The sequence below is a fragment of the Branchiostoma lanceolatum genome, chromosome 11 (assembly GCF_035083965.1).
Source record: "Branchiostoma lanceolatum isolate klBraLanc5 chromosome 11, klBraLanc5.hap2, whole genome shotgun sequence".
Classification (NCBI taxonomy): Eukaryota; Metazoa; Chordata; class Leptocardii; order Amphioxiformes; family Branchiostomatidae; genus Branchiostoma; species Branchiostoma lanceolatum.
In genome coordinates, this window is record NC_089732.1 from 8,260,570 (window position 1) to 8,281,314 (window position 20,745).

General features: G+C 42.8%; 3 protein-coding genes across 4 annotated transcripts; 1 reads left to right on the forward strand and 2 right to left on the reverse strand.

The window, feature by feature from the left end:
* Positions 1–486: 486 nt before the first annotated feature.
* Positions 487–1,923, reverse strand: LOC136445469 (enoyl-[acyl-carrier-protein] reductase [NADPH] FabL-like). The gene has a single exon (XM_066443513.1). The coding sequence runs from the start codon at positions 1,710–1,712 to the stop codon at positions 789–791; it is 924 nt and encodes a 307-aa protein (XP_066299610.1). The 5' UTR covers positions 1,713–1,923; the 3' UTR covers positions 487–788.
* Positions 1,924–3,130: 1,207 nt separating this feature from the next.
* LOC136444967 (26S proteasome non-ATPase regulatory subunit 10-like) lies at positions 3,131–10,499 on the forward strand. Of its 2 annotated transcripts, none has more exons than XM_066442770.1 (5): positions 3,131–3,606; positions 6,239–6,464; positions 7,191–7,319; positions 8,385–8,534; positions 9,334–10,499. In XM_066442770.1, exons 2-5 carry the CDS (start codon positions 6,279–6,281, stop codon positions 9,613–9,615), a joined length of 747 nt encoding a protein of 248 aa, XP_066298867.1. In that variant the 5' UTR covers positions 3,131–3,606; positions 6,239–6,278; the 3' UTR covers positions 9,616–10,499. The 2 variants fall into 2 exon arrangements, with proteins under 2 accessions (XP_066298867.1, XP_066298868.1); XM_066442771.1 differs by lacking the exon at positions 3,131–3,606 and adding an exon at positions 4,900–5,596.
* Positions 10,395–20,577, reverse strand: LOC136444966 (cytochrome P450 4A2-like). Its single transcript, XM_066442769.1, has 12 exons — positions 20,409–20,577; positions 19,400–19,610; positions 18,911–19,055; positions 18,641–18,685; positions 18,318–18,445; positions 14,886–15,124; positions 14,553–14,721; positions 13,598–13,788; positions 13,067–13,200; positions 12,597–12,664; positions 12,225–12,307; positions 10,395–11,661 (listed from the first exon to the last, which is right to left on the reverse strand). The coding sequence occupies exons 2-12, from the start codon at positions 19,601–19,603 to the stop codon at positions 11,484–11,486; spliced, it is 1,584 nt and encodes a 527-aa protein (XP_066298866.1). The 5' UTR covers positions 19,604–19,610; positions 20,409–20,577; the 3' UTR covers positions 10,395–11,483.
* Positions 20,578–20,745: the final 168 nt, after the last annotated feature.

Genomic DNA, 20,745 nt, shown 5'->3' on the forward strand with positions numbered 1-20,745 from the left:
ATCAGTTTCCACACAAAAAGTTTATGACCATACTGTAAATCGTAAAAAGAAGGCAAAATGAGAAAATGTATGCTGTAAATTGTAAAATAAATCAGAAAACGAATGTACTGATGTTGTAGAATGCCAATGTCAATTCCAAAGTCAAAGAAAATGTGACAGTCTATTTTTCGCTATGTCATTTGTTCAACCTTCATAATGAAGACAAACTTTTCATTTTATTTGCATGCTCACATCAGTTTTGGGGTTCCCAGATGATGTCATCCATATAATCAAATCAACAAGGCCTTAATTATGTAGCTTTAATCATACAGCACTTTAAGTGAGCTTTACAGGGGGCTGTTGTAATGGTGCTGAGAACACACTGAGCCTTAGTTATTTAGATATCTTTCTTGGGACCATAGACATCGACGTTACTCTTTGGAACCTCTTTAATAATTAATCACCTGTTTTAGTCGTTAAATGCCTATAGGTGCCACTTCCAATACGAGTGACCTACTTTACTAAGAACACAACCCAAAGATGGAAACAAAGTCCAAGGACAGCTTTGCTTGTTCGTCAGGGGAGGATTATGTTATTTGTAATCGACACCAAAACGTAAGTTAAGTATAAGTAAGTAATCGACACCAAAACAGGTATGACAATACCAACACTCTTGAAACGAAAAAAAAAAGCTTTACGCGATCAGCGGTCATAAATTTATTCAACGGACTATGCATTACATTATGTATCAACATGTCCTTTATTGCCTTTAGTCGTTGACCCCGGGTTATGCTGGCTTTCCGGGTATCTTACTTGAGGTGAAACGCTCCGTCTACAGGTATAGCCACGCCAGTGATGAAGGACGCCTTCTCCGAGCAGAGGAACGCCACGACGCCGCCGACTTCCCTCGGGGTGCCCCAGCGCTTCATCCCGCAGAGCCTGTTCACCATGCCCTCCAGCCCGTCGTTCCCGATCCTCTCCTTGACCGGATCCCAAACTTCTGTTTCGATCATTCCCGGGATGACGGTGTTACAGGTGATCCGCCTGGACGCCAGCGCCTTGGCGTAGTGCCTCACCATGTACTCCATGCTGGACTTGGCGATACCCGGGGTGAAGTAGGGGAGGCTGGGGCTCGTGTTGCTGTTGCAGCCGACTCCCGACACGGCGACGACGTGGCCACGGCCGTCTTCCATGCGTGTCACGGCCTTCTCCATCAGCCGGAGGAAGCACTTGGGGTACATGTTTTGGTAGTGTTCGTACGCCTCCCAGCCTGCGAACCAGCTGCCGTTAGCATCTGGCTTGGCGGGCAGCGGACCATGGAAACCGCCGGCGTTGTGGACCAGCGCCGTCAGCTTGCCGCCAAAGTTCTCATCGACGCAGGCGAAGTAGGCGTCCGCCGTGGCCTCTTCCTCCGTCTCTCCTGGGACCAGGAACACGCGAACCTTGTAGGTCTCCTCGAGCTCGGCCTTGGAGCCCTCGGCACGCTGATGGTTCTGCTTGTACCCCAGGATGAGGTTGTATCCTGCGCTGGCCAGCTCCTGGGCTATCCCGTAGCCGATCCCGCGGGTACCTCCGGTGACGAGAGCGACCTTGTCAGAACTCATGTTGCCGGGGAAGGTTTGAAGCATAAGTGAGGAGGAAGCTGATGGGCGTACTTCTGCGCCTGAAATTAAAGCAAACAGGAGGTCTGCCAGTTTGCTGACCACTGGAAGAATTTGCTGACTGGTAATCATTTACCATGATTTTTGACCCCCGACTTTCCGATAGGCCCAGTCATGAACCGTAATGAGGGTCTATGAGATTCAGGATGGCCGGCAACGCTTAACAGTATACGTAAATTCAAGAGACCCGGCAACGCTTAATGATAAATTGACTTGTTCTATCAAAATTTACCAAGAACCGTCAACATTGAATTAGGGCGAGTTGGATACGATTAACGGTGAATCAAAATAGCTATTATAAGCTATGCCTAATTCCTGAGCGTTGTGAGTGAGTGACTGAGTGAGAGGGCGTGAAAGGACCCTTTTGAGAAGATGAATATGGGTATTCAAGACGTTTTGTATAAGAAAAATAACTTGCAAAACAAATTAAAGTTTTTTTGGGGGGGGGGCGTCCGCAGGGTTTTGGAGCGAAATGTTGTATCATATTTCGCATAAACATAATAAAAACCCATATAGGTGAGGGTCAACCTGTAACTAAAGGTAGCACCTGTACAACACCGGTGCCAGATGATACACCCAGGCAGATAAAGCAAAAAGGCATAAAAGTTGGTGCAGATAGATAGAATAGATAAGCATATACAGAAAGACGGCACATGGGCCGGGCAACAGAATTAAGGACTATAACCGTTACTCTCCAAGCAGAGGTTGGTGAGGGAGATCGTCACCGTTTTATCATATGCCCCGTTTTTTGTCCGCTCACCCCACCAACCCCAGAAAGTTAAAGTTGGTGGGGCGAGCGGACAAAAAAAGGGGGCATATGATAAAACGGTGACGATCTCCCCCACCAACCTCTGCTTGGAGAGTATATAACCGTGACGGGTCTCGAGCTCGTGAACGTAGGGAGTGCTTGTCGAGGGTAGCTGCGAGTTGACTATTATCTATGCTGTATGAGACACAGTGTAGCAAATGTTTATTGCACATCTATTCCTAAATATACGAGACATTATATGCAGTTTTGCTGGTGTTTTTTTTTTGGTGTTCCCTACTTTAGACGGAACGCTCCGTCTACGGGTATGGCCATGGCCACGCAGGTGATATACGACGCCTTTTCCGAGCAGAGGAACGACACGACGCCGCCGACTTTCCTCGCCGCCCCAGCGCTTCATCAAGCAGAGCCTGTTCACCACTCCCTCCAGCCCGTCGTTCCCGACTGCGAAATTTATGGGAAGTTTATGGAAAACAGCGATAAACAACGATACAACGCGTGATAGCCAGAAGAAAGTTATGATTTTGTTTGTTTGTTTATTTGCTTGTATTGCTCACACGGTAAATACTCATGTGGTAACACACCAGGTTTGCACAAGCTACATGTCCGGACAGATTATCATTTGATCCACTCACCCCACTATTTTCGATAAGTGTGGTGGGTTCATTAACTTGCTAGGTAATCATTTACACCTAAGTCGAGTGAGGAAATTGGTGCCTTTCCCAAAGCAAGGGCACAACATTGGGACCTGTTGGGGATTCAAACTCAGTACCTCCATGTTCTAAGTCAATAACCCAGAACAAAGGCCACCGTGCCACATGAGCTACCTTACAATTGGTGATAAAACGTGTCCAACTCCCCGCGCTTTTAAGTCACGTGTCACCTTTGCTGACCCCTACGCAGTCAGCGTTATGCCCGCAGGCAACTCACCTGTGATGCCGCATACTATACCCTCTGGAGCTGCCCAGCACTTCTTCACCATTATTCCCGTTCCACAGAGCAGCAGTTTGTGTGGGGAAACTGCTTTATTCCAAAGATGGTCGCTCCTGAGAACAAGTCTGTCACATTGAGAAAGTAGTTCTTGTGCCAAGGACCTTCATTATTTACCTGTGCCAGGTTACAATCACAGCCGGCCGATCTTTATTTGCTCATACGGAAGATACTGGATTGTCTTCAAGTGTTAACAACCTTAAACAACAGGTCAGTGTTTGTCTTTAGTATATCTCATATCTTGACAGCCCTCTACAATCTAGTACTAGTATACAACTAGTAGTATAGTATGATTGAAGTGGTGAATCATTGTACATTGTATACATGTATCTTATAATCTGGTCACAAATCGAGTAGTGTAGTTACACCATTGCCACCCCTTAGTTGTGTACTGGACTACAATCATATTTGTGGACATAATGATTTAGTATACACAGAGGTGAAAGGAAGAACACTGCCCTTAAGCTTTGTTTATGTCATGGTGATTTATCATATAGCTTGCTAACTGAAGAGGCGCTACCCCTGTCTGCATATGTACACATATGCACGTCAACATTTGGCTGTAGCAAAATACGTTTGACGGTTGAATCTTAAGATTAAGATATGCGTTCAGTTTAGCTCCTCCTGTGTCTATCACTAAGCTAAATGTCCGACGGTCACGAATTCGTTGTACGATAAGTTAACGACAAATTGAGGACATTCTTGGGGCAGTCTTGGGTGTGTGGTATGAGATTCAGCTGTCTTGTAACGGAGAAGACTATTATCATGGACAATCGGTTCTGTCATGGCCTTGTTGACAAAAGAAAATCGTACCGAATGTGACTGCGCCATGTCCTCGCTAGGTTACAACAAGGACACCAGGTGACGCCTTTGGTTCAGCCCCTGTCACGTGCACGTAGCCGACGAGCTTCGGACGCGCGATTTTGTTCATCGCTAGAAGGTCTCGGATTTAAAAATCGCTAGTCTGAGTGTATTTTTTATCTGAAAATCTATTCACATTGGACGGGGCTAGCTCAGGACCTGCGAACGTCGGCCGATCCCTAAAAATCGCGTGATTATTGCCGAAAATGTCATTTAGAGCTTACAGACTCGTCGGTGGAGTGATTGCTGTGTGACAGGGCTTTACAAATGGCCTCGAGTTAGGTCGCACTGGCTATATTCAATTAAACGGCGTTCTAACCCGTACCCCTTGTGTTAGACCACAGGAGGGTAATTGCTGCTCACTCAATTATAAAATCTCAAACCTTTTTGCAACAAACAAGTTTCAGGCGTGTAGATGGTCCCTTGGAGACCTTTACTAGATAATGATTTGTTTGTGAAAGCTAAGACAACAGCTTGAAGCTAGCGTTATCACATTCTGTCGTGTATTTTTCACACGTTGTAAGTATCATAAAGCAGCTGACTGTTTTGAATGTGTGTCATTTTTGTTTTGCCCCCAGGACGCGAAATGTTGCTATTTCTCAGTGAATATGTTGTGGTTCTACCACTTAACTGTCTACAACAAGCTATGCAGTAAACGCACGGACAGAAAAAGCTTGGAACTGCCAGATCTCACCTTTTCAAATGCGACCTTGACTCGCACATATCATCATCAGATGCACTAATCATTACTGGTTAACCCCGACCAATCAATCGCTTTGAAACTCGTTTAAAGAAAAGTAGTTGAAACTATTTTTTCAACGTTAAATCGCGGATACCTTCTATCAGTTCCAAAGTGCCAAAATTGTCAATCTGAAAACATCTTTTGAAAGCTGACACCTTCCAGCATATCACTGGCGAGTTTGTTTTGTCAGATTTAGTCGTTAACGCAACTTATAGGGTCATGGCTGATTCGAATCTGAGTTTCAAAGTGATCGATTGGTCGGGGTGTGGTAGATCAGCTAGTTTATACCGTGCCTTTTATTGTAGACCCACATAACTGTTTCGGTGGTATTTCATAGTGCTCGCCAATCGCCATGCATTAGAATTGTAGGTCAGACAGTAGTAGTTATCGTCTTGCCCGAGGGTCCATCCCCAGATAATTTACGGCTATGACACCCCAACACATCACAAACGCCGTACAGACACACCTGTGTCAAAGATGGCTTTTCACGTGGGACCTCACGGGTTCTATTCAATTATTGTCACGTATGAGAACAGTCTAGTCATGAGGTATTAGTATCATAGGAGCCGGCCTGCTGTAAGCTTGCATACAGTACAGGTAAATCATTTATCGTTGTTAATTCCGGGATTTTTGCTGTTGTAAATCGCTAAGAAGATGTAAGGATCCGTCCCAGTTTCAATGTCTTATGCGTGTTTGGCGGCATTTACGTAGTGCGTCTTTTTTGCAAAAGGTGAAGAGTAATATAGGTGCGCACTAATGCCTAGGAAGATGTGCTACATGCCGCAAAAGCACGCATGTGAAACAGTGAGACTGAGTCAAGTATATGCTTGGAGATTAGAAAAACTTTGGCCAAACGGACACGATTTTAGCGGGTTTCAACGAAAAGGCACGCATTGGCTTGTTTGGGAGCCCCAGTCAGAGCTGTCATTTGTTCGCACGTGCTTTTAATACTGATATGTGCCGCTCCCATCCCCTCCCTACCTCCCTCCCACACCTTACATTCTTTCTAGGGCAAAGAACTATGGCACACATTCTATCCTTTGTTTGATCCAAGAGGCGCTGCAAATGTTTATTTTTTTCAAGAATCCTGCTATTCATTCCAAGGCGGTTCAATTCATGCCACTGGCGGCGGGTAAAGACGTACGGGTGCAAAAAAAGAATATTTCAGATATTCTCCGCTTCAACATTTCATCTTCTTAGATTTGACAAAGGTGCTAATTGTTTACAAATTGTTCGTAGGTTCTTTTCACATCATCCACGGAGGTAGTACGACAAACAGATGGGGGAGCGAGCGACCGCCTTTCGTCAGAGAAAACTTTCCTCGCTGGTTTACGACGAGGACGAAGTCGAGGAACTGTGGGCGGCCGTGGACTCGGGCAACTTCGGCAAAGTTCGGAAACTGAGCCGAGGCGAACTCGAACTTGACCGCGTGTACGCCGGGAAGGCCTTTAACTTCCTGTGGCAGGTTCGTTCTGAATCACAATTCGTGCCGACAATGGAATTTTTTGTTACAATGTTTGAGTCGTTTTTAAACTTGATTTTTTTAAAGATGATAATCGGTATGTGGCTAGATCTTGATTAGATATTGTCCCACCTATAGGCCAGGCTAGATCTTGATTAGATCTTGTCCCATCTACAGGCCAGGCTAGATCTTGATTAGATCTTGTCCCACCTACAGGCCAGGCTAGATCTTGATTAGATATTGTCCCACCTACAGGCCAAGCTAGATCTTGATTAGATCTTGTCCCACCTACAGGCCAGGCTAGATCTTGATTAGATCTTGTCCCACCTATAGGCCAGGCTAGATCTTGATTAGATCTAAGAATAGGTGGGACAAGATCTAGCCACATACCGATATATATAAATAAACATACTCATAACAAAGAAATAAACAATCTCCGAAAAAGCTTCTTACAAGCAGCTTTTTTTCAGATTGTATATACCTTTTTTTAAGCAAAGTACATGGGCATGTATTGTCATGTTTTTATTTTATTTAGGCGGCACAAGCTGAAAAAAAAGTAAAAGTATGGGACCCTGTGGTCTCTATACACAGGTTGAATGTAAAGTGAACTTGAACCCTGCTTCAGAACGAAGTGAGTTCAAGATGAGATTCTTGAAGATACATAAAGCGGTGTTGATACGAATGACGGCCGTCTATCTTATTGAAGTTCGTCTGATATTTTCCCACCAGGCGGGACTAAAGAACCACCTGGACATCGTCCGTGAGCTGATTCGCGCAGGCGCAGACGTGAACTGGCGGCAGCCCACCACGGGTGACACCCTGCTGATGTTCGCCGTCAAGATGCAGAAAGAGGAGCTGGTAAGACTGGCGGCCATATCTCAGTCACATCAACATAACTTCGAATTCTGCTGCAGTATTGTAGAAAGCCGCTAGGTGTCTTTCCCTGGCCAAGTATCATATAAAAGTATCGAGTTATGATGTCCACAGGTATTGAAATATAACCTTCTTGCCTTGCTGGGTTGCGACTGCCAAAACACAGTTCAGTAAACATTGTGATTTTTTGTAATATTCTAATTTTGTAGATTAAAAAAGGCGCCTTGGATCATGTTAACCTCCTATTAAATACCTGCCTGTATTCATGCTAGTATAATAGTAACCTCCAGATATGGTTGTAGGAGCGACTTATGGACACAGGGGGCAGAAAATCTCATAGAGTACAAGTTGAGTCTTTGATGTCAACTTCTGTTGTAGTATGATCATGAGTGTCTCACGTGTTTTAACCTGTGATTATCGAAAATACCGCAGGGCGTTAAAGCTAATTATGGAAGCTTTACGTGCGCGATCTTGTCAATTTGCCATTGCCGGAGGCAGAAAGATCAGGTTCGTTGTACTGAGGTAGACAAAGGGCCTGCCAGAGGAAGATTTATGGTCCTTATCATTTTACTGAATCTCCGTCGCTACTATTCAAATGGTTTAAAGTACAGGAATGATGTTAATACTATTGTCGCGACGTGGTTTCGGCAACAGGATTGGTGTTCTTTCGTTGACTGTCTTGTTTTCTCTTTGAGTTTGGCAATATACATTGGGAAAATCGTTAAGAGGGAAGGGCGGTATGCACAGTATAAGTTCAACCTTCCGTAGAAATGCCCCCAGCTCTTGTCCACAAGTACAATGAACGCGGGTGACCATGACTGTATGAAGTTTTGTCCTGAGAAATGTAGCCCTTTTAATTTTTTTAAAAGTTCAAGTTGAAAGACATTCCAGACATATGTAGCCCTTTCAAGTTGGGCGAGAGACAACAACCACCTGGATTCGAACTCTTGACGTTTTGTATTAAAAAGCGACGTCACACAAAAGCATGCTACTCTCCTTGTTATAGCTTTGTGAAGATTGTTCCGTGACCTTGCATAATTCGGTTTTCAGGTGTGCACGCTGCTGGAAGAGTGCGACCCGCCGGGTGACGTCAACCTGCCCAACAGTTGTTTTGAGCTCCCGCTGCACGCCGCGGTGCAGGCTGGGAACGAGGACCTGGTGCAGATCCTCCTGCAGAGCAGGGCCAAGATCAACTTCAAGGTCAGGGACTCTTAAGATTTGAACTTTCCATCCTTAATATAAAGTGGCATCGTATGGCATAGTGGTTAGAGTATGGGGCACAGAATTAAGGGTCTTGACGATACCCTAATTAACGTGCCCCAATGTTGTGCTCTTGGGAAAGCTACTTTACACAACTTTCATCACTTCTCTCACTGCGGTGAAAATGGGTACTAATAGCTTCGGTTAGGGACGTCCCACAGTTAGGGCGTTAAATGGAGGTCCTGTGTTTGAGGAGAGTCACACCTCCAGCATATTAAATAACTCACCACACTTCTCGAAAGACTAGGGGTCCTTCCCGTTGTGAGTGGATCAAACCTTACATTGAGGTCTCTGGGTTGACATCTTGAAAAGGTGATAGTCACCTGTTATGTCAATCCTTCCAGAAATGTAATAAATATCAATAAATGAATGAATGATTTAATGATAAAAGAAATTTAAAAAAAAGGAGATTCTACAGATACCGACTGGCTTTCACAACTATTTGTTCAACCAATGAGAGAATGGCAATTAGCGCTATAACCAATGAGAGTGGCCGTGTGATCATCAAATATTTGTATTTTCATTTTGCATTTCTGTTTTAACGGAGGTGTACGGGGATGGGATCAGTCTATTGGCAGGTCTCTAAACAATATTTTAGTGAACCATCAAGGATCTCAAAGGTATTCTATTAATTTCCCAAAGTTCTTTCAATGATCTCAATAACCAATATAAATGATTCAATGATCTATCATGATTTAATCAATGAAGCTACAACTTGAATTTTCTGTGTATTCCCCAGAATGTAGATGGCGACACTCCCCTGCATTACGCTGTGAAAGAGGAAAACAAGGATATCGCCTCCATCCTCTTAGCCAGCGGCTGCCGACGGGACATTGCGAACGACAAGGGCGAGACGTGTCTCCATCTCGCCGCCATGCGGAACAACATCGGTCTGGTCCAGCTCCTCGTGAAGGCGGGATGCGACGCCAACACCAGAGACAAGGCGAAAAAGTTCCCGCAGGACCACGCCACAGACCAAGCTATCGTGGACTATCTTGACATGCAACCTGCCATCAATTAAAATCTATTAAGTTAAACATAATTCCACCAGGGTACATAATTCCGCCACCCTGAAAAAATACGTCCAAACAGATCTCCAACCCAACGTTCCCCAGTATAGTGCACTCCTGTATGTCTAAACTGTGCTTACCTGGGGATGCTGCACTAGAGATCTCACAAACCCACTGTTTTTCAAAGTGGCGGATTTAAGTACCCCAGATCTCAGCCATTGCACCAGCGACAATTGTGAAGCATGAAACTGGGAGAAAATCTCAAAACAAATGAATATTTGTTTGAAAAAGAGCCGCTTATTTATTCTATGCTGCATATGTTTCCACCATCTTAAAGTTGTCAGAAAATCGTCAATCTGTATCCTTGACTTGAAGTGGTCCAATAGTTCTTCTTCTCCACTATTTGCAATAGTGAACTTGTATATTGTACATTTAGAAGCATATTACTAATTTCCCTTTCAGGTAGTATTTTCACACCAAGTGTGTTATTGGTTACAGGGGTGGAAAATGGGGAGAAAATCATAACTCATATTTTTGTGGTGTTATAATGTCTTTTGTGTTGCCATCTTAAAAGTTGTCTGGGTACATTTGTGTCTTCCTGTACATGTACACCTGAATCTCAGCTTATGATAGTCATTGTATGCATAGACTATTGCAGTTATACTAGCATCAACTATTGCAGTTACACTAGGTGGAAAAGACTATATTAAAAGTTTTTTCCCTGAGAAAAGCTCTCAGTATGAACTGGTAAGGGTGTGGGTGTGGTGGTAAAAATGATAACCAAGGTAACTTTATGTAAGAAATGTAAACAACAGTTGTAATTTTCATAAAACTGCAACTTGTTTTGTGCTAAATTGTAGGTTCAATCACACAAAAATGTTGGTTTACATGATCACTCCATTATCTTTTGTCTCTTTTTCTGACAGACATTGTGTTTTCAAATGTTACATTGTCCATCTGTCATTATATCAGCTAAAAAAGCATGGACACATAATATACAGCACAGCAGCAATGGTGATAAACCCAGGCTGATGTCAATCCAAACAACTTCTTGGGTTGAATGATAATCAAATTATGTAAATGCAGTAGTTCTTAGTTTGCGGTTGAAACTAGGTGGCAGGCGAGCAGAAGACAGAACAAGCATTTCTAAGTTTGCGGTGAACAGGTTACCGCAAAAACTGCTTTAAGACCACTGCAAACTTACATGCATTTACAGTATCCTATGAGGAACTAAATCCTTTTGTTGATCACCTGTCAATGGATTAATCCACAGCAGTGAGTAGTTTAACATACATTTTCCCATTTGCCTGCCTAACACATCACAGTAATACATATTCAACACATCAAAGTTCAAAACATCAGACACTGGCATTAATAAAAATCAAGGTCCTGCTTCTCTATAAGATGCTCCCTGTGTGCAGCATACAAATTTTATGGGTTTCATGTATCATGAAAATTTCCCATCTTTAATTGGCAAGTGCCAACAATGGCCAATGGCTTAAAGTCCTATTCAACAGCACGTTGGTCAGGTGAGCAAAGACAGCTAAGATTCAGACTCTAAGAACTACAAAAATTAATGCTATATGGGCTCAGTATCCGTGTACCGGTAGATCATTTATACAATGTATTCCAACATGGGTCAGTGTTATACACTCATTCCCACATGAATCTCATTTTATGACTATTACCACCTGGGTCTGTTATACAGATATTTCAATACAAGTCTCTTATACATGTATTCTCACCTGGGTCTGTTATATAGATATTTAAACATGAGTCTCTTATACATGTATTCTCACTTGGGTCTGTTCTATTCTAACGTGTGTTATACAAAAATTCCCACGTGGGTGTGTTATACATGTATTCCCATGTGGGTCCCCTAGTTGTCTGCCCCCCTGGGGTAAACCTTCAGCCACAGGCCGTCCCTGGTCCTGGTGATCAGCCGAGCGACGCGGTACGGAGGTCTGGTCTCGTCCAGTTCCAGCCGGTACCTCTGGAGCGTCAGCGCCACGGCGACCTTCAGCTCATTCATGGCGAAGTGCTGGCCAATGCAGTTCCTGATCAGGAACACAAATGGAAAATTAATTCGTAAATGTTTAATGTATCTAAATCTAACAAATCTAAAATTGGTGCGTTTCAATAGAGTGTATATCATCTGCAAGTTTTTCAACAGTCATAAGAATTTTAACATCCATAACAAACAAACAATCATCATCATCTTTCGTCCGGATTAAAAAATTTTTTTTTTACTCCAGTGAGGTACACTAAAAAGTTTTTCCAGTACGCACGATGCTGTAACATCAATTTATCTGTGTATCATGATCACCAGCCAGGCTTTTGTAAGTTATTTGTGAAGCTTAACCTAGCCTGTGTACCATCCTTTGTAATAACCACTGGCTCAATCTTTTTGCTTGTTAACCTTGTTAAAAAGATTGAGCCAGCAGTTACTACGGAGGATGGTACTTTAAAGGCTAGAAGCCACCAAACACAAGTACAATCGGACTTATAGTTACTTGGGAAACTCTGATCTGCAATCTTTAGACACTAAGACTCTCCATTAATGAAGAAGTTCCTAGGAAGTTTTCTGTATCAATAATAGAAATAAAATTTCTAGTCTTACCTTGATCCTGCTGAAAAAGGAATGAAGGCATGGGAAGAACGGCCCTTGGAGTTCTCCGGAGAGAAACGCTCAGGATCAAATTCCTGTACAGATGGAATGGAGTATTGGGTTTCAGAGCATGTCATCAAGGAATGTAACACCAAACATACTTTAATTTTCAATGTTAATACAGTCAAACCTGTCTCCAGAAACCACTCAAGGGACCGAGGAAAAATGGTTGCTGAGGACAGGTGGTTGCTCAGGATAGGGTGAGGTTAACTGTGTAAAAATGGACAGGACTGTTTAATGTGGTTGCCTATGCCTATGCCTCTAAAGCTATGGCTGCTACATTGACAAGCATTATTTATCATAATAATATAACAATACACTCACCATGACATTGTCCCCCCAGACATGGATGTTATGATGTAAGCTGTGCACTCCAATACTCACAGAAACACCTGTACACGGGACAGACAGAAATCCTTGAACATGTTTACACCAGGAAAACGTTCACAGCGTCTTGCCAACTAGAATTAGCATCATGTGCATACATGTAGTATTGGACTGTCTAACATAACACTTTGTTCCCCTCTCAAATGCAATTATGTTGTACAAAGTCTAACCATGAGTTGAAATTTACTGTTAAGTGACTGATCGATTATTAACAGTATCATTTCAGTAAATTTTCAGTAAATCAGCTTTTACTGTCATACTGAAGCATCACTGTTGAGTATTTATGCTTCTTTTCACTCTTCATTCACTGTCAGTACAGTACTGAAATTCATTGGGCAATTCTGACATTAACTGTTGGCCTCTACTCAATTACTGTCAATTGGGTGCTTTAATAGTTGTGTACTCACCTGCAGGGATGCTCCTCCCGTCAGGAAAGGTGTGCGGCTGTGTGGTGAGGCGTGTGACACCTGGGACAGGGGAGTGCATCCTCAGACTCTCCTTGATACACATGGTAGTGTAGGGCAGCTTGGACAGATCCTCCCTAGGGAACAGTTTCAAATTAAACTGTCACATTTTTTTTTCTTTTTCATGCAAATAGATACTTTACAATATTGGAGTATATTACATTTAGTTTCCTCACTATAAATCTATGACTAGTACTGAAAAATTCATTTCTTTAATGCGTTTTGACCATTCTATTCTAAACAGACCCATAATACATAAAAATTATTCAACATCACAGAGACAAGATGCCGAACCTATATGTATTTCAGTAGTTTTAGAACCTATGTTTTAGACAGTATCAAAAGTCCTGTCACTAGATGATTGTACTTTATTTTACTACTGTAGAGTAATTTGTATGCTAGTACTTAGCCTGATAGGGCATGAATGTACAGTAAAGGTAATTATTATTATCATGAACCTAAATCAGACCCCACCATTTGACCTCTGCCCTACCCTGCAGTAAGTTGTCCACCTCTGCGCGGCACCTGTCCTGACACGCAGCATGCTTGGCCAGGTTGTAGAATATCCAGGACACACCGCTGGCCGTGGTGTCGTGACCCTCGAACATGAAGGTGTCCACCTCGTCACGGATCTCACGCTCCGACAAACCCTTCCCATCTTCATCCTACGCCATACGTGGAAAACAACACTGATCTTTTTAGTATCGTCTCATCTCAACTCAATTTCTCATCTATAGCTATCCCTTAGTCCAAGGACATTATACAGTCCTATATAAATTGTTCTTGCTTTAATTTGACCGTTGGAGCAGCACAGAAGATCTGGTAACAAGTTTTCTCCACTCTTCTTGTTTTTGTCTTTCTTAAGCATTTCACTCAGTGCCATGCCTGTCTATTCTCTGATATTATCCTCCCATTTAGAATGATGAAAAATCTGTAAGACAAAAAGTCAAACAAGCTGATCTGCATAGCCGGTAAAAGTGAGACTTAGGCCACACCAATTTAATTTCTTGGTTAACAGATTTTTTTTTAAATTTTAGCACGAGGACAATTTCAAAACAGACTGCTTCGGTGAAAACTTGCACCTGACCCTGTTCACTCCCTGAAACTGTGTGCACCAAAGTACAAACTTTCCTCTGAGATTCTGTTTTCATGTTGATTTTCCAATCTAGCATTTTTTCTAAAATTCTGTCAACCCAGAAATCCAATTGTTGTGGCCTTATCCCATTGTGAAAAACTGAGCTTTTTATACCCCTCCTATTAAAAATCAAAAAAGATAAAGCTTTGAACAGAAAAACACAAATATTTTACTGTTATACTTCATCAGAACCACATTTTTATACTACGGGTACATTTAATTACTGGATGGATGTTTACTGTCAGAAGGGTTAGATTACTCAAATATTTACTTGGACAAAAGATAACAACGTACCCTAGCTTGTAGCAAGATGTCCAAGAAGTCCAGGTATCGTTTCTTGCCTCCTTCTCCAGAGCTGTTCATCACTGTGTTGTTTTGATTACATTTCTGTTGGAGCTCAGCGCGCCTCTTTCTGATGACTTCATCAGAGAAGTCGTGGGCAGTTTTACACTCTTTTCGAAACCTGGTAAAAGCAGTGGATATTCAGATCTCTACTAAATAAAAGTAAAACTAAAGTATTAAACAAACAAAAGAACAGGATGAAACCCTTGCGAAATAGATTGACTAGATTATTCCAATCCTCTGTGTCTTCTCAGATCTTAAGTGCCAGTGTTAGGTGCTCCTTACCTGAAGCCAGTTGGACTGAGGTGGAAGATGAGGGGAATGTGAAATGGCGGGTAGCGGCCTCGATCCATCACGCACTTCGTCAGGTTGTACACGGCGCGGATGTACGGACTCCCGTCGCTGTCCCGCTGACAGTTGGAGTGAACGCTGAGCGCACATCGCATCAGACTGTCCAGTGTCATCGCACTGGCGTAGTGGAACATCTCTACAGGTGTGCCAGGCGTCAGGTCTGCCCACCGGTCCTGTAACACAGGTGAACAGCTGTATCAGCTGTTATCACCTACGCAAGAGAACAGGTGTATAAGGTGCCAGGTCTGCCCACCTGTCCTGAAACACAGGTGAACAGCTGTATCAGCTGTTATCACCTACGCAAGAGAACAGGTGTATCAGGTGCCAGGTCTACCCACCTGTCCTGTTAAGAAACAGTTGCACCAGCTGTTATCACCTAATATACAGGTATCTGTATCTGTATCTGTATCTGTATCTATATAGCCGGTATAACCGCCATCAGGCGTAACACACCAGCTTCGCAGGCACGCGGCGCGGCAGCAGCTGGTCATATTACACCGAACGGTCTGTTACACCTAGTCTTTGCATATCTGACTGCAACCGTTCTTTAAAGCTACTTATTGATGAAGCTCCTACAGTACTTGATGACAACGAGTTCCATTCTACTATGGTTCTCGGGAAATACGAATTTTTGAACACGTCAATCCTTGGCTGATAACTCTGGTACTTAAAAGCATGACTATTTCTGGTCCTCTTCTGAGCTGGCATTAGATACTTATCAGTCGGTACGTCCACAAGTTTATTAGTCATCTTGTACATCATGCAAAGTCTGGACATTGTTCTCCTGTCCTCAAGTGACATCCATTGCAGGTCTGCTTTCATTTTTGTTACACTGGCGCCCCTTTCATAGTTGTTCGTGCAGAATCTGGCAGCTTGGTTCTGCACCCTCTCGAGTTTATCTATATCCTTCTTTGTGTATGGATCCCAAACTGTTGCAGCATATTCAAGGTTTGGTCTTACTAGAGACGTGTATGCAAGTGATTTTACCTTTGCTGGGCATGCCCACAAATTACGTTTGATCACTCCCAATGTCTGTTTAGCCTTAGTTGTTACTTTGTTGATATGGGTGTTCCACTTTAGCCCCGTTGTTAATGTAACGCCTAGGTACGGGTGGCTCTTTGCTGTTGCTAGAGCCTGTCCACAGAACTGGTAGGTGGTTACAATTGGGTTTCGTTTGTTTGTTATATGCATGATATAACATTTTTCCGGATTAAACTGCATTAGCCATCTGCTTTGCCATTCTTCGAGTGTGTTCAAATCTTCTTGCAAAAGCTGTGAATCACTCTGTGTGGACAACTCTATATATAACAGGCAGTCATCGGCAAATAACCTAACATTTGAATCAAGCTGGTCTGGTAAGTCATTTATGTACAGGAGGAAGAGTAACGGTCCCAGAACAGTTCCCTGTGGTACGCCTGACGCAACTCTAACTGGAGCTGAGGCCTTGCCTTCTACCACTACCGTCTGTTCCCTATTGGTCAAGAAAGCCTTCAACCAATTTAGTGTGGTGCCTTGAATTCCGTAGTGCTCTAGTTTAGTGATGAGTCTGCTATGTGGGACTTTATCGAAAGCTTTAGTAAAATCAAGAATTGCTAGATCTACCTGTTTTTTACTGTTCAGTGCGCCAGCTATGTCGTGAGCTGTCAATATAAGCTGTGTTTCTGTGGATCGCTTTGCTCTGAATCCATGTTGGTAGTCAGTCAATATGTTGAAACTTTCTAAGTGTTTCATGACATGACTATGGATAATGTGTTCAAGTAGTTTGCAGGATATACAGGTCAGTGATACAGGTCGGTAGTTGCCGGGGACAGCTCTATCTCCCTTTTTAAAAATGGCACATATATTTGCATCCCTCCAGTCTTTGGGAATTTCTCCTGTGTCTAACGAGTGTTGGAAAATATTGGTTAACACAGGTGCTATTTCGGTGGCTGTCATTTTGAGGAACCAAGGAGGTATTTGGTCTGGACCAGATGCTTTAGATGGATTGAGACCTTGGAGCTTTTTTTCGACACCATTAGGGGAAATCACTATGTGTTCCATGGAAGGGGTACAGGGCTGTCCCAGAGTTGGCATGTTTGTTGTGTCTTCCTCTGTGAACACACTTTTAAACTGTGAACTGAGTGTCTCTGCTTTTTTCTCGCTATCACTGACAATGGAATTACCAATCTTTAGAGGGGCTACGCCGACAAGGTCTCTTCTTAGGCCTTTTATGTATGACCAGAATGTTTTGGGTTTGTCAATTATGGCTTCCCCCAGTATGTCTGCCACATATTTTGAATGTGCTGCTCTTATGCTTTTCTGTACGCCCTTCTTAACTCTCTTGTATTTGTTCATGTCTTCCTCTCGCCCTGTTCTCTTAGCTTTGTTGTAAAGACGTTGTTTCTTACGACAATGCCTTCTTAGGTTTCTGTTGAACCAAAGCAGGTTGTATCTGCTTGATGTTGTTTTACTAGGGATGTGCAAGTTCATCGTGTGCTTTATTTTGTCTTTAAAATCATCCCACTTCTGTGTCACGGACATATCCTCGGTTCGTTTGTTAAAGTTCGTTGCATAATCACTTAGGTCACTCTTGATGGCCGGTTCATCAGCTTTAGTTCGAATGTACACTTTTCTCTTGGGTTTCCTGTTTTGTTTGGGTGCAAGGTTGACATCCACCAATACCATGTCGTGGTCACTTATTCCAGGAACTACTGTGGTCTTTTCGATTATGTTTGGGTTATTAACTAAGACCAGGTCCAAGAGATTACCATTCCTAGTGGGCTCTTGAACTGTTTGGAATAACCCATGGTTATCCACTAAGTGCAGTAGCTTCTGTGCCTGTCCTGAATTGCTCTGAGTGTTATCTGTAGTGCTAGCATCCAAATTTATACCAGGTGTGTTAAAGTCTCCAAGGATGATCACGTTGTCAGAGTTAATTTTAGGTCCCATCTTACTTATGGACTTGTCCAGTTCATCCAGGCTATTGCCCTGGTCCGATGGAGGTCTATAGTATGTACCAATCATTAGTGGTTTCTTTCCTGCTAGTTGAGTCTGTGTCCAAATGATCTCACAGTCTGTGTCTAGATCTGGTGAATGGGTGCAACATCTCCACATGTCAGCCAGGACTGCCAACCTGTCCTAAAACACAGGTATATCAGCTGCATCAGCTGTGCAGGTGAACAGGTGTGACATTTCCACAGGTGTTTCAGGTCTGCCCACCTGCCCTGAAACATCATGTGACACACCCAAAGGTGAAAAAGTGTGCCAGGTAAACACACTTAACACTGCTTTCTCTAGACATTGAGAATTCAAACATAAAAGTGACTACTGTTCTTCCCTTCATTCCTTCTTTCTTTCCTTCATTAATTCATATAAACAGACACTTACCAGCATAATGTTGGTACATTCTGAGAAGACCTTGACGTAAGGCTTCAGCACGTCAAAGTGAAACCCCGGTGTGAGAAGGCGCCGGTTGCGGAACCATTTCTGTCCCTCGCTGACCAACAATCCATCACCTGAATACAGTATGGGGGAAAGTCTTAGAACAATGCTACAGTAACAGTATTTTTTCAAATTCATTTTTGTGTGAATGTGCAAATTATATATTCATATACAGTATATGTAATACTTTGCATTCAGAATTTTGCTGTTCTGGTAATGATATGATAATCAGGATTACTAAAAGTGGGGGGTAATAATTTGCTGCTCACCTATCCATGGTTTCAGCCAGGCGTACGACACCCTGTCCTTCGGTTCTGTGAAAAAGAATTGATCAGATTAATGACAATATTTTCCATTTATACCAAAAATGACAGCAATATCGTTTACAACCAGCTAGGAGAAACTTCTGAGCAAAAATGATCAATGTGTCAAATATTCAAATTTCTTACCATCACAGGAACTTAACTCGACACCTTAAACATATTGTCTAGAGTCCTAAACTTTCCAGTCCTTGAATCCGACCTTGACCCCTGACCTACCTGGTGAGTTGACAATTTCCTTGATGTAGTCGGGATGCACCAGGCTGAGAACGACTCGGAACGGTCCGATCCAGATGGGGAAGGCGAACTTGAACTTCGCTGCCCACTGTGGCACAATGGTGAAACCGGTTTCATCTGGCCGTACCTGGAACAGGCCTCAGATTATATAGACTGAAACAGACATGGACTTGGCTTCTTTCCGAGCTGAAGGAAAATCAATCATTCTGGATATTATTTCTAACTAAAAGAGGCTTTTCATTGATGTCATCATCATAAGTCAAAATCCCCTTGGTGACTGTTATGGCAGGAGTTTGATTACAACAGCAGCAAATGATGGAGCAAATGACGTCGGTTTCCGGAAAAGGTGAGCTAGGCTAGACAGGGAGGGCTACCTCAGCAGGCTACCCTTTCTGGGCCTACAATGCATTTTACTGTGCATGCCTAACTTTGAATTGTTAACGTCCTTGTATAGAAATCAGAGCGCCTCACCTCTCTCATGTGACCAAACAGCCAGTGTGTAGGGTTTCCTGGGAACGGGGCCAGGACTTTCAGCATGTACCGTTTCCATAGTAACGCACGGATGAACCTGACCACCAGCTGGACGACCACGACAACCAGCACGGTCAGGCAGGCGGTCCGCAGGTAACCAGCCTCCCAGTGTGGCAACCACTGCGCTGGTACAGACCCCATCATGGAAGTGCTAAGATAATTAGAGACAGGGGCATTTTTTCTGAAGCAACATCAGGCCATATGATATATACGCCATCTGTATCCAAGATTGATAAATAAAACAAGAAATCGAATGTGTAAATTTCTTTATTTTTGTGTATTTATTAACAATAACATTTACCTATGCTATCAGATACCTTGAACTGAAGTTCGCCCAACTAAGACTGTAATGTTATGTAAGTGAAGTACGGTCTCTTTGTACCACATCATAGCTCTCCCAACGACAACATGGTAACAATTATTGGTATACGTTCCTTAAAAGACTCACTGATTTCTGTGAGTGCATGACCTTCATTCAATTTTGTGCCTCTAAAGAGACAGGAACAGGTAAGTTTATGTGGTTCACCTGAATAATTATATCATAATGCACTGCTGAAACAAACTTGAACACACACCAAGACAAACAAACAAACAGACCGAAAACAATACCTCCATTTTCAAGGTCATAAGGATATCAAGACAAAGATTTGTAGGTCTCTGATCTAACCAACTGTTCTTGTACAATCACTGTTTAACATAATTTGATGGACTGAGGTCACTTTCACTTTTGTCAACCATGGAGCAATAGATAAGTTATAAGAAGATATTTCTTGAATTTCTCAAAAGGCCCACTAAGTCATTCTCTTCTCAGGAAAGAAGGAAAGGCAAAGGAGGGAAGGGGAATGAAGGTCAGTGGGGAGGTGGAAGGGACATTATACCTTGGAGTTGGAAACGGAAAATTGAAATCACAATCATGAACTTACTATCATGCCACTGATGTTTTCCTTACCTTTATCATGCACTTTGTGACTCAGATGGTTTCCAGAACAATCCTGAATCGGCAGAAGACCGCCCAAGCCTTCCCTACAAACTCATTTCCCAAACCAAACAGCTGACCATGAACTTTCACTTATGACCACACTATACCTGCAGTTTACGGTTCAAAAGTGTCCTCTTGCGACCTGAAATAGAACTACAACTAATCATACAGGTTTGCCAGATGGCATCAATACGTACCAAAATAATCTAATCTATCTAAATAGTGCCATCATCAACAATATGATGTGAATTTTTCGCTGTCAATTTAATATTTTGTGGTTTGTATTGATAAATGATGTTGATATTGT

Bases quoted from the DNA above. Each gene is read 5' to 3' on its own strand.
- LOC136444967 (XM_066442770.1), top strand. From the start codon at position 6,279: ATGGGGGAGCGAGCGACCGCCTTTCGTCAGAGAAAACTTTCCTCGCTG. The intron at 6,465-7,190 runs GTTCGTTCTGAA...TTTTCCCACCAG, and splicing joins CCTTTAACTTCCTGTGGCAG to GCGGGACTAAAGAACCACCT. The intron at 7,320-8,384 runs GTAAGACTGGCG...TTCGGTTTTCAG, and splicing joins AGATGCAGAAAGAGGAGCTG to GTGTGCACGCTGCTGGAAGA.
- LOC136445469 (XM_066443513.1), bottom strand. From the start codon at position 1,712: ATGATTACCAGTCAGCAAATTCTTCCAGTGGTCAGCAAACTGGCAGAC.
- LOC136444966 (XM_066442769.1), bottom strand. From the start codon at position 19,603: ATGATGGGGTCTGTACCAGCGCAGTGGTTGCCACACTGGGAGGCTGGT. The intron at 13,789-14,552 runs GTACGTTGTTAT...CGTATGGCGTAG, and splicing joins ACATCTTGCTACAAGCTAGG to GATGAAGATGGGAAGGGTTT. The intron at 11,662-12,224 runs GTAAGACTAGAA...GTTCCTGATCAG, and splicing joins CCTTTTTCAGCAGGATCAAG to GAACTGCATTGGCCAGCACT.